Here is a 13846-nt window from a genome sequence, read left to right on the forward strand (position 1 = left end):
CTCCCCCCTTCCATCCTCTCTTATAATATCTTAAACTGTATCTCATTCTCACCCCATACTCTATTCTGCTCTCTCTTTGGACTTTGCTTAAGCTCAATACATATGATCTACGCTTCGAGCACTGCTTTACAGTGCGACCAATCAGGTACTGTTACAGCATCACAGCCATCTATGACTGAGGTCTCCGTCTTACCTCCACCCCCGTCCTCATCATCGATTTTCAGGTTTTTACGCTTTTTAATATTGATATGTTGCGATGCTCGCTGATGTAAATATGTGTGATTGGGTGAAATTAGCTATAAGACATAGAGATATCGACGTTAGATGTAGAGCGTAATTCGATATCCTTTGTAAACGGAAAGATTTATTGTAGGCATGCGGGTTTGAAACGAACAACACATCTGGAAGATTTTAAGCGAGATTGGAACGGAGACGAGGAAGGGTTTATTGCCAGGACTCGTAAACACGTAGAGCGCGTTGTGCTTCTCAAGGGTTTTTCCATACCAGTTTTTCGAACGTGCTCATACAATATTAGTAGCTGATACCTGAACTCAGAAGGCGTACGAGAACCTGGGATAACATTCAGTAATTTTCAAAACTACAGTTAGGCCAAGCGAGGATAATAAATAGCTTAACTTTTCCTTCCACATCTGCGTGCCAATTTTCGACGAGCGGACAGCTGCTCGTCTCGTAAAATGACTTAAAATTCTGTTCTCGGTTTCAATAATTGCCGATGTCCTGTTAGGATAAAAACTCAGTTCGGGAAAGGCTGAAAGTTACAAAGTCATAAACTTTGCGCCGGCGACGTCGTCTTGACCCTGAGGGTTGCGCTTACCTACCTGTTAAAAATGTATGTACTGTACGCAGTCTATGTAAACTATATGTAATCAGAAAGCGTGCCTCGACCACCAGCTGAGAGTCGAGGGAAGCGCGAAGGAAGGGCCAAGGACGGAGAGATGGTTAGAGGACAACCCACTGACGAAACTTAAGGGATTTCACCGCCTTGATTGGACGAAGGAATTCGAAGAGGGAGTCGGAGGAACACGCCGAAATTGGAGGAGTAGGGCACTCGGAGCTACTTATTAAAAATTCAAACATAGAATTTATTCAAAAGAGTTTCACTTTATTTCCATTCCATCGTTGAAATTCCCGCGCAACTCGTGAGCTGAGTGTTTCAGCGCTCCACGGGCACGGACCCGCCATCTATTTAGAAATCTCCACGGAACACGGAACCGCGCAACAGATAACAATCTCGAATGATAGTGAGAATCAGCCTTAATGTGCCTAGAATGATTTAGTTTCTAGAGAGTTCAGATTGAGTTTAAAACTGAAGTGATTTTCGTGAGCAATTTCAAGAGACTATTTGAGTTTACTGAAAACTTCATATATGGGCAACAGAGTTTTGGAATTTTGTCATTTTTTTCGTCAGGTACAGTCATGTTATTAACGAGGTACTACATGATTATTCTTATTAATATTATAATAAGTACTTTTTCGAAACGATTTAATTCTGTTCTTTTATTTTTATATATTTATCTTTATTAATTAAATTTATTGCATAACCTTGACGCTCGATATTCTTAAACATTATTTCAACACAAAAATACATATATTTATATATTTTTACAGAATGTACATGCAATATTTATTTCGACCTGTTTGAACATGTATTATATTCAATTGTATGCACTGCTACACTTGCAGACTTAATAACATTTGCCAATTATCCAATAAATCATGGCTTTGCGTCGTGTAAAAGGAAATTTGAAGCTACGTGTTTCTGAAGAGACACCTATGTCTGTGTATGTCCTATATTGTACTAAAGTATTAAGAATATACTTTTTTCTATTATTTATAAATTATTAATGATTAAAATAACATATATATTTATTATATTTATGTGAGTTTAAATATGCACAAACACCATTCTGTGCATAAATGTAAACTATAGGTAGTACATAATTAAGTATTTTTAATTTTTAATACATGTATGTTTTATGAAATTAATGCCAATGTTTTATAGTACTCCACCAAGAAATTTGGATAAAAGAACTACAATAACAATTGGAGAGAAAACATTTGTAGTAGAAGCGGATGATCTGGAAACTATCTGTATCCTTGGTCGGGGAGCATACGGAATTGTAGACAAAGTACGACACAAACAAAGTGGTACAATTATGGCAGTTAAGGTATTATATTTACTTATACGTCAATAACAAGTGTTCATGCACTTTTAACATATATATTATATGAACTTTTATTCATTTCATAGAGAATAACTGCAACAGTCAATACACAAGAACAGAAACGATTAGTTATGGATTTAGATATTTCTATGCGTAGTTCAGCATGTCAGTATACAGTACAGTTTTATGGAGCATTGTTTAGAGAAGGAGATGTTTGGATATGTATGGAAGTCATGGATATGAGTTTGGATAAATTTTATACAAAGATATACAAACATGAACGTGCCATTCCTGAAGATATTTTAGGAAAAATTGCTTTTGCAGTAAGGAAAAATTAAATAGTTATGACAAACTCTAACATTCTCTATTATAACTTTATCATTTATGTTTTAACTAATGTTTACAGGTCGTAAGCGCATTACATTATTTGCATTCACAGTTGCATGTGATTCACAGGGACGTAAAACCTAGTAATATCTTAATTAATCGAAAAGGAGAAGTAAAAATCTGTGACTTTGGCATATCAGGTTATCTCGTTGATTCTGTTGCCAAAACAATTGATGCTGGTTGTAAACCATATATGGCTGTACGTAACTTCTTAATGTGTGTGACAGGAACTATCCAGTCTTATTTATTCAATAAATTCTCCATCATAACCTTTTTTTCAGCCAGAGAGGATAGACCCATCAGGTAACCCTTCGCAGTATGACATAAGATCTGATATTTGGTCATTAGGCATATCTCTCGTTGAATTAGCAACGGGAAAATTTCCTTATGAATCCTGGGGTACACCATTTGAGCAATTAAAGCAAGTTGTGAAAGATGATGCACCAAAGCTACCAGCTGGTAAATTTTCCGCTAACTTTGAAGAGTTTATCACTAAATGGTAAGCAAATTTTGTTTTAATGGAATCTCCTGTATCATATACAATTCATATATTTATTCTATTTCCAGTTTGATGAAAGATTACACAGCCCGTCCAAATTACAATCAATTGTTGGAGCATAATTTTATCACAGAACATGCCAACGAAGATACAAATGTCGCTGAATTCGTGGAAAAAATTTTAGATCTTGTGGAAGTTGATCAGTCAACGTAGTATACAAACATCTTTGAAATATTACATAATTGTTAATGTAACTTACTATTACCTATCACAGTTATTTAATCGATTATCTATATCCACTTTTGCCAATCTTGAGCATAATATGAACGAATTCAAGTTTAGTGTAAAAGAAAATACGTAGAATAATTGCTTAAGAAATAATTTCATCCGAAGTTCATCTTTTTTTCATTTGTTCACTGTGAAATGTCTGTATAATTGCCTTTAATATTCTTTTTGAACTAATAGATACTCTTCAAAAGAGTAAAACCATGTAAATAATATATAAATATTTTCTATGCGATATAATGGTTTATCATTGTAGTAATATGATAAATAAAATCCAAATTATAAAAAGTTTATTTGATCAGTGCTTATTTTCATATAACTCTCTCTCTATATAGAGGGTGCCCCAGAATTGAGGGACAATCCGAAACATGCAATATCCTGATGCAAGAAGACATCGAAAAGTCCTTTACGGTTTTGGGATCCGAGGCTTCGTTTTCGAGATATTGACACTTGAATATTAGCGATGGAACTTCCGGGACTCGAGGTTTTAAGCCGAGTCAGTTAACCATCTATATAGTTCAAATTGTGAAAATCGGTTAGCGCTGCTAACCTATTTCTAGCTGTTCTACTGTGTGTGGGTCTGTATATACGCGTACCCCTACGTCTGCGTGTTAGGGAATCACTGGCAGTGACTCACTGCCAGGGATGCCCGATACAGTCAAAAGTATCGATTTCTTTAGTACCCTGATAGCCAGATCTGGGCAGCAGAATCTGACATCAGAACCGTAGTCGTCTGTCTCCGCAGATGGCTGCGTTCTGAGGTGCAGAGCCTGATGTCAGATCGGCAGCAGATCCACAGCAGATTCTGCCGTAGATTCTGCCGTCTGCTACGGTTCTGACGTCCGACTCTGCACTCTCATGCCAGAGCCAGACCCTGCTACCAATCTGATGTCAGACTGGAGACAGATGGTTATCAGGGCATTGATACATTCAATATACCGGACAGAAAGTACGAATGTTAATGCGTATCGATACGGTATTGATAATAAAAACAAAAAAATCAGTCAGAAAATCACTGTTTTTTAATTATGTAAAATCAGGTAGAACATACGTTGATGCATTATATTTTTTTATACACTACGGTTGTGTTTGTGTGTGTGTGTGTGTGTGTGGGGGGGGGGGGGGGGGTAAAACACGTAATGAACGACACATTATTTTGAAATATAATAATTTATTTTAAGTACAAAATATCTTTTGTTCAAAATACTAGAATTATGCTGCATGTTCAATTTTTAAAAAATGACAAATTATTTAATATTAATTATTAAAGAGCCAATCTTCTTTTGGCAAAGAAGATAAAAATAAAAGTTGCTGTAAGTGTGTCCTTTTAAGGCGACTTCTGCCTCTGGTAAGAATTCTTCCAGCTTTGGAGTCTACATATCTTTTATGGATTATCGAAAATGTTAAAGTGCAATCTCACCTTGTTTATAAAGTACAACTGAAGCAGTTTCTGAAATTAATATTTTTTATGAGGTTTTGAAAATTATTTTGCGAGATTTGTTTGGTCTCACCCCCAGAATTGTGGCACTTGTTGGGAAAATGATCTGGAATAAATTTCAAGTCGATTCGACCACGGGAAAACGAAGCGCATCGAATTTGAAATTTTTTAATTTTTTAAAACTTGGCATAAATATATTTGGAGGTCGTTGGGTGTAGTAGGTAAGGTAGAGGATCGGAAAAGAGAGACTCCTCAGTAAGACTACTGTAGGGAAATAGAGGGATGCTGCCAAGCAAGGTCCCTTCTTACCGGCCCCACTACCGGAATCTCCAAGGTGGAAATGACTTCCTTAGACAATATTCGGATCAAGGTTTTTATTGCAAATATGCCAGCCACACAATCCCGGACTGCTGACATCCAAACGTTAATTGCTAGCGACTAGACTCGACATAGATAGGTCTCTTAATCTTGCGATACAGAACCAATCGCCTGAGTCACGCACTGACTAGATTGCGTAGTCGCAACACGATCCGTAATTTACTGTTCAATATAACCAAAGAAATGTAATGGCGACGCTCAACTCACTCCGTCGATCCCCACTCCCGAGCAGATCTCGGAGAGGGGAATACCGCAATCGCCACACTACTGTGGGGAGCGGTTGTTCTCCCACTCCGCGCACCGTGCGGTAGTGCGGATACTGCGCGAGCCGGCGTGCGTTGCCATGCAATGTGCAAGGCACTTCTCTCGATGACTCTTTAGAGTCAAGTCATATAGAGTCTTCTCGACTTCTATCGAACCTCGTGTCCAAATCTGGTACCTCGTGGTCTATTATATTCGCGTATGTGAATATCACGTTCTGCGCTTGTGCGCTCTCATTAACGTATTTCAACGTTTCGTTACGTATGCCTTGATTTCGCCTCCGGCGATCCAGGTGTTCTCTGTAAATATATACATACTCAGTCAATTGTATACAAGTAATTATGCAGCACCTTCCCATCACCTGCCACAGTAGGGACGCAAGAGGGAAGGAAACAATACGTCATTTATATACTAACCCCTACACTACTGTAGGGATCCCGTAGCGGTTACCGACACTCCAACAGAGGGCTACGCGGCGCGAGATCTTCTCGCTAGTATTCGCTAACCCTCCCGTTAGTGTATATAAGAGTAGTGTTACGTATTTTAGCGGTAAATTTGGGATCAGAACGCGGGTTTGTGCCCGTGGAGCGCTGAACCGCTCTGCTCGTCGGAGTGCGGGAGGTTTTTAAAATAAAACAACGTACACAGAAGCTATTTTAAAAAGTACTTCAAAGTATATTTCGAAGTGCAAAGAAAGCTAGTTAGCGACAGAATGAAACAAGCGTCCAAGAAGCAGCACCGAGCTCGTCGACGAAGTCGACGATAAGATCCTCCTGGTCCTCCCGTAGATCCTTGTTGTCCAATCAGAACGATGACATCCCTCAAGCTTCGTCAGAGGGTTGTCGTCTAGCCACCTCTCCGTCCTTGGCCCTTCCTTCGCGCTTCCCTCCACTCTCGGCTGGTGGTCGAGGCACGCTTTCCGATTACATAGTTTACATAGGCTGCGTACAGTACATACATATCTAACAAGTAGGTAAGCGCAACCCTCAGGGTCAAGAAGATGCCGCCCGGACAAAGTTTATAACTTTATGACTTATGGTCTTTCCCGAACTGAGTTTTTACCTTTACAGGACATAGGTAATTATTAAAAGCGAGAACAGAATTTTAAGTTGTTTTATGAGACAAGCCGCTGCCCGCTCGACGACACTTGGCACGCAGATGTGCAAGGAAAAGTTAAGCTATTTACTATTCTCGCCTAACCTAACTGTGATTTAAAAGCTATTGAATACAATCCCAGGCTTTCGTACGCCTTCCGAGTTCAAGCATCAGCTGCTAGCATTGTGAGGGCACGTTTAAAACTACCGAGGAAAAACCCTCGGGAAACACGACGCGCTCTACGTGTTTTATGCGTCTTGGTAATAAACTCATCTTCGTCCTCCGTTTCAAATCTCGCTCCTATGTACTCATACGTACTTTGCATATCGATTACATACGATTTCTTAGCCACGTTCAAGCGGTAGCGTAACAGTAGTAAGACTATGGGGATTCTAACGCAGGTTTTCTGAGAGGAGCGTTGGGAGCGGGGGAAAGCGTTGGTGCGCGAGGGAGTGCGGTGGTAGGAACTCTAGGCGCGAGGGCAGCAGGGTGTGAGAGATTGGCTGCGCGCGCTCGAGCTGTGGAGTGGGGGAAGCTGTAATCGTGGAGGAGATCAGTCCTGGTCGAGCCACCGCGGAGACCTCTCCAGGCCTAATCTGCCGTCTGAAATTTTTTCAGAGAGAGGGAATGATCCATCCCCGAAAATGTTTCGGATCCAATCCGTCACCAGAAAATTTTCCAAACCAATATGTAACATCAGCAGACATTTTCCCCTCTCCCCCACATCGATCTGACGAAACATGTGCTAAGTAATTTTATTTCCATACCAATATGCGAAGGAAATTTTTTCCAAACCAATATCACGCGTAATTTAAGCCCCCTGAGACAGCCGCGCGAGACGATATCATTTTCACGACGCGAAGAACACACAAACGAAATATGCATTTTATACGGCGCAAACGGTGTTGCCATTCGAGAACTGCAGAAAATTTTCTTTCGAGTCATTGTTTTGATAATTTGCACATGTGTATCGATGCAATGTCCTGTTGAAACACCCAATTCCTGAATTTTATTTAAATTAAAAGAGTATATAAAAAATAGAATAATATAAGAATAATAATATATAAGAATATATAAAATAGAATATAAATATAAAATAGAAAATAATAATAAAATAGAAAATGATAATAAAATAGAAAATAATAATAAAGTAGAAAATAATAATAAAATAGAAAATAATAATAAAATAGAAAATAATAATAAAAATAGAAAAAAGAAAAAAGAAAAAATAAAATATGTTATTGAGGCGATAGGGACGATGGGGGCGGTGACGGCGTCGACGGCGGCGTTAACAACCCCGCGAGGCACTCGGGTGGCGGCGATGTCAGCATCCCCATGGACCACTCGAGGGGCGGCGGTGGCGGTGACGGCGGCGACAGCGGCGACGACTGCGACGGCTGCGGTCTACTCACATCTATTCACGGCGACGCCTGTGGAGAGGCGGCCGCGGCCGTCGCAGGGGCCCCAATCGCCTATACGGCACCCATGGGCGCCGCAACCGCGCGGCAATCACGGGGCCGATAACTGGCCCCGACCGCCGCGTACGCACCTCAAGGGGTGCAGCCTGGGGCGCGTTCTCCGCCAGGAGCAGCGCCAACAGGGCCATTATGATTATTGGCATCATCGGCTCCTAGAATATATACACAAACGGCGATATAATATTAGCGCATCAAATGCAATGCAATGAAAAGTATTACATACCTGTGGAGGTGGCGGCGAACGCGGCGGCGACGCCCAATTGGGTGGCGAGGGGGGCGACGGTGGTGGCGAGTCCTAGAACATAGAGACCTACAGTATTGCACTATGAACATTTAAACAACGATCAAAGGAAAAAGAACAAAGAAGAAAAATGTCTAAAGAAAAAAGTTCAGTGGCTAGCACGGTTGCCTGATTTGAGCTCACTCCATTTCAATGGTTAAACACGATAAATGCCACAATATTGTAAGTACATGCCTCAGGGTTGCCCCGACATTTCTCGGGATCTTGAATGGGGGCGATTCTCCACTGCCCCATTTTTGCGCACTTCAAAGTTTTCGTTTCAAAAAGTTAAGAGTGACAGCGACAGTTGTCTGCCTGTCAGGATTTGAAGACAACTGGTCTCGCTGCATCTCCAGGCTCTTGGATGTAAACCCTTATGTTGAAACCGAGAAGTGCGTAGCTTTGCAAAGTACAATGCTGTTGTTCTTCACCTTCATTTTCGCTGACCATTCTCTCCTTCTTTGCACGCATCTTCTTCCCCTTCTTCTTTGGACACATCATTCGACTAGACCATGTCACTTGAATGTGTATCGAACGCCTACCGAACCACTTTGAGCATGCATCGAATGTGTATTGAACCACTTCCACATAATTGTAACCATCGTCTTAATCTAGCATACATCACATGTAGGAGGATGGGTTGGGGAGAGTGAAGAAAAAAACATTTGTATATGCATTAAAAAATTGATTATATTTATTTACGTATTTCTCTCCGGCGCTTAGACCACCAGTTGAATATTTTAAATACATTTCGTAAAGCACAGTGCATTGCATGTCTGTCACATCGCAGAGTATTAACTACATTTAGCTTATTTAGAGATTTGATATCCTCGTAGTCAATGTCCAGTGTCTGAATGATCACATCAGCTCTCGTATTTTCATCGAGGAAATCCACAAGCCAATCGCGTTTCTGCAGCCCTTTAACGTATACGATATGGGGTGCGTCATCTTCTTCATCGGTCGCACCGGCAACAGCTTTCGTAATTAGCTGTTTAGCCATACTGTACGGAACGTCTCCATCTTCCCACCGTAGTCCATGGTGTTTTGCCATCAACCATCGCATGCTTGGTTTGTTGGATTTCGTAAAAAGATATTGCGGCATCGAACTCCCAAAAATATAGTGCAAAAGAATTGTTCCCTTTCGCAGAACTGCCACTTCCATCACGATAAATCTTCCATCAACGATGAATGCTTGCAGGTCAACAAATGTTGGTATGCACATTATCTGTACAATTTAGAGATCTGCTCGCTTCCAAGACAGACAGAAGAATGCGATCTTTCTCTTAAAACATCTCGATTTTCACGATGAAATTTTGTATGAATTTGGCACATGAGAGGGCGGGCAAGTAGCGTGGCAATTTAATTGATTTTGCGTACCACGTTTGTCAGCGGATCGTATTCAACCACCCGATCGTGCAGAATGAGACAGTAGGCTGTAGTATTTGCAGGCACATTCTCTTTACAATCGAATTCTATGCGCACGTCCACGGTGCTATTCTTGATCGATTCATTTTGTCGCGAACAATTAATCACCACGAGGGGGCCAAATTGTAAAAATTGGGCCACGGTGAATAATACCTCGATGTAACTATGCCCATAATACGATTTACGAAAATGCGTATACATGTTAAAAATGATGGCGTGCCTATTCTTGCCAAAGTCCAAGTTCATGTCATCGTACGGGTAAAATTCCGAGTTAAGAAAAAGTTTTACATTGCTCAATTTACAGTGGTCGAACCGAGTAATATTTTCGGTCATCACATTCTTTCGAGCAGTCTGTAGAGCAAAGATAATGTATCGCGGATTCTCCAGGTGCGCAGCTCTTTTGACCGCCCACGAATGCTTGGTCGTGGTGTGTAAGAGAGGATACTCATACAGATCTCACGAACGAAAACTAATGATCAGGTTTTGCCCACTTTCCAAGGCATGTAGCAGCGATAGCTTATTAACATCGTTCAGCGTCACATGAGACACCCGCCATTGCACTTAAAGTAGTTAAATTTCTGGTTCCAACGTCGGCGATCCTATTAGAGAATTGTTATCGTTGCGCGATCGTATTAAAATCAATTCGTGACGCGCATTAATAACCATGCGTTTGTAGTCCTCGCATAATCCAAGCAAATATTTGAGCGGGATGCACAAATTTAAATGATTTTTCACTATTAGCTCATTGTGTCGGTTCAAGCCCCATTCAGCATTCTCCATATTTTTGTCTTCGTTAGAAGATGTCAGCGATACATAGTTTTTAAGCGTGTTAGTTATTCCAACGTTTCTGTTGTGATCAATCTACACGCCATTCCGCTCATATCGAATCTCATCAAATATGAACGCCATGCAATTATTTCCCAACATCACCGCCGATGCATCGTTTGGCTTATTTATCGTCAATTTCCCCTCCACGTAGAGGAAACTTTCACACGGCAATGTGTATAAATCCTGCTGCTGTATAGGTATTCTTATCTCGTCGCTGTGTCCAAACATCGTGTTGACGTATGGGTTGTATGTATGAATCTCAAACTTGACGATGCGATCATCAAACGTTGGCTTCTCTCCAATGCTTAGAATGCCAGCCATTTTTTAACTTAATTGTGCACAGTCAATCCCAATGATTTAAAAAATGCAATGTTCATAACACCGAGTCTCTTTTTTTTAGCGTAATCAGAGCTGTTGTTGTTGCAGACAATTTCGTTTGGAAGAAACGTGTTTTTGGAGTCATTCAACACAAGCATCTCTTTCGTTCACACCACACATATTATCGTCGTCGTACGTGCAATTTGATCGTAATCTCTTCACCTCGAAAATCGAGCAACCGTCTGTCTTAATCCACAACACATATCGTTAGATCCGTAATGACTCATGCAGTGATTGAAAGGTAAATGATCTGCGCGGGCGTTCCCGATATTTTATATCCTGGTCGGACTCTCTGAGAAAATTCATGTATCGTATGTACACACCTCCCATTGTTGTATGCGCCAGCTGTCACACTACATTCTACGCGAATAATGTTTACGTTCATGATATTAATTTGATCAGCCGATTCGTGCCACCGTCTAGGTTCTAATACTCGATTCGTCGAGAATCCCAGTAGCGAACCAATGTTATTTGATTTTGTAAAGTCTATGACAAACGAGAAGTACAGCTCGCTCTTCATGGCGTTGTTTTTGGCACGCAACATTATAGGATATAAATCATTGTCACCGTTGTCAATGCCGTCGAGATTTTGAAGATACCGTTCGGGTAATCGCTGCTTCAGGTACTTGGCGATGGCGTCTAGTTCGTAGGAGCCGTGGGGAATCGTAATGTATTCATGCCCGGTGTAACGTTCTAGAACGGGTTGTGCCGTTTGTCACAGGAGATTCCACGAATAGAGCGGTTACTCGTGGAATTGTGGGATTGGTTCGGGTGGCGTGAGATAAAGAAATGAATTTCAAGAAACGAGAGTCCTTCTTTACCATAAAATAACAAAAGTAATTTATTCAAAATAAAGGGTTCGACGCTTGGTCGGAACTGAACATATATTACGACACGGTGTCGTGGGAATTTGATTATAAATTGATCGAGCAATTGAGAATTGCGTAATGACGTATCGGTCAGTATTAAAGTAACGAAAAATTACGCTTGGTCGATAAGAAATAGATTTAGACGCTTCGGTTGGTATTAAAGTAACAAAAATTACGCTTGATCGATAAGAAATAGATTTACACGCTTCGGTCGGTATTAAAGTAACGAAAATTACGCTTGGTCGATAAGAAATAGAATTTGGCCCTTTGGTCGGTAGGGCTGAACGCAGATTCGTTTTTAGACGATTTCGGTATATAATGGTTAATTAGTTAAATAGTACGATGCTAGATCACTAATTGAACAAGAGTCTCGACGCTAAGTCGGTAATATAAATGTAATACAAGGAATGACGCTAGGTCGTTTGAATAGGGTATTCGAGAAGATTCCTTCTCCCGATTTCGTACTGGCTTCCTGTTGCCTATCAGCTTGCCCACGCTTTGGAGTATGGAAGCTGAGGGGGCTAATTAAAGCGACCTCGGATTTGAAGGATGTATTGGGACGTCGATTTAAGATAAACTGAGCGGCTACTGTTTGGTTCGTTGGCAAAACCAAGTCTGATTTTAGGCTGCTGGCGCGCCTGTATTTATACGGTTTGGCGAGACTTTGATCTCGCCAATCACTTGCTTCGCGAACTCGCGCACCAATTAGAATTAGCATCCGGTTTCTGCCGGTCGCGCACTACACTTGAGTTATTTGGCGTCCGGTTGAACGCGCGGTCTACGCAAGCGCGTTTGGATCGTTCGCGGCACTGAGTTCGTCGTTTGAAATGGGGCGGTAATGCGCGTGCGTTGCGCGTTCGGTAGTACCCTGTTTCTTGTTGCGCTAGCAAATCCTTAGTACTAATATTACAAAACAATGATTAATATGAAATATTAATGAAAAAAATTATGGCGGTAGGTGGCGCACAGTGGTCTGGAATTAAGAATTTGGTGACATTTGTCTATAGCTTTTGACCTATATAAGTTATCGAAACGAAATTTGCGTCAAAAAATAGGAAAAAATCGTCCCGTTCTAATGATGTATAACTTAATAATTTTTACATTTATTTATTTATTCTTTTTTCAATTTTTTTAAGTTAACTGTTATAAAAAAAAATTAATAGCTATTTAATTAGTACTTTATTTAATACTCTTTTCAGTGGTTTAAGTCGCATGTTGAAAAAACTTTTCGTTTCCAAGTTATAAGGAATGTCGAATAGTAGAGGAAAGTAGTGAAAATTGCTTGCTTTTAAATTAAAGAGCAGTCTTGTGCGATAAAATGGCATCTTTTATTAGTAATTAATGTAAATAATCCATTAAAAACATAATGCTGAATGCAGTATGGTAAATTTTCGAGATTCTTTACTTTAAGGGAGGATATCATTAAAGTCCCAAAAAGTCCCACATTCTACCAAATTGAAATATTTTCAGCATATCTTCCTCTATGTAATCACGTAAGAATCATTTCCAACTTCGTCCAACTTTTCAAATTATTACAGTTTAAAGCCGTCAGTGTTACGTCGCGTCGTGTCGCGTTTTACGTATCACGTCCGCATCGTCCCAAATTCGTAAGGAGGTATGGCGTTTCTCCGAAGAAACTTTTTAGACCATAGATACTTGATGTATTTATGCTATGGTGTAGATAAGCCTTCGAATAAGATTTCGACTTTCTGTCTGCATTCAGTTGCACAGAACCATTCGAGCCTGCATCCGCATAGTAAGACGTTCCAAGCATTTCGTACGTATTTAAAAGTTACTGTTTAGTTTTTGTTTTGTTTTGTTCGTGTTAAGTTTTGTTTTGTTAAATTTTTGTTAATTAAGTGTAAGTTATATTTGTGTTTTACGTGTACATCATATTTCATTATACTTCTATTTGGTAAGTACAAAGTCAATTAAAGATTACAAATTACACATTACGCATCACATGAGTTATTTTGCACATTCAACATTTTCTTCTTTGCTATCCAGATATTATTTATTTAGTGAAAATGGAAACTTTTAGAAAAAATAAAGATTTATA

General features: G+C 40.1%; 1 protein-coding gene across 2 annotated transcripts; it reads left to right on the top strand.

Moving 5' to 3' along the window:
* Positions 1-1269: 1269 nt before the first annotated feature.
* On the top strand, positions 1270-3650 carry Lic (dual specificity mitogen-activated protein kinase kinase lic). 2 transcript variants are annotated; one of them, XM_076818105.1, is made up of 7 exons: positions 1270-1429; positions 1630-1802; positions 2024-2189; positions 2273-2509; positions 2593-2772; positions 2855-3072; positions 3141-3650. In XM_076818105.1, exons 2-7 carry the CDS (start codon positions 1738-1740, stop codon positions 3283-3285), a joined length of 1011 nt encoding a protein of 336 aa, XP_076674220.1. In that variant the 5' UTR covers positions 1270-1429; positions 1630-1737; the 3' UTR covers positions 3286-3650. The 2 variants fall into 2 exon arrangements, with proteins under 2 accessions (XP_076674220.1, XP_076674219.1); XM_076818104.1 differs by having other exon boundaries at positions 1281-1451.
* The last annotated feature ends 10196 nt before the right edge of the window (positions 3651-13846 follow it).

Source organism: Andrena cerasifolii, chromosome 8 (genome assembly GCF_050908995.1).
Source record: "Andrena cerasifolii isolate SP2316 chromosome 8, iyAndCera1_principal, whole genome shotgun sequence".
Lineage (NCBI taxonomy): Eukaryota > Metazoa > Arthropoda > Insecta > Hymenoptera > Andrenidae > Andrena > Andrena cerasifolii.

Excerpts from the sequence above, each read along its gene's own strand:
- Lic (XM_076818105.1), top strand. The coding sequence starts at position 1,738 with ATGGCTTTGCGTCGTGTAAAAGGAAATTTGAAGCTACGTGTTTCTGAA. Across the intron at positions 1,803-2,023 it reads GAAGAGACACCTATGTCTGT|TACTCCACCAAGAAATTTGG; the intron begins GTATGTCCTATA and ends AATGTTTTATAG. Across the intron at positions 2,190-2,272 it reads GTACAATTATGGCAGTTAAG|AGAATAACTGCAACAGTCAA; the intron begins GTATTATATTTA and ends TTCATTTCATAG.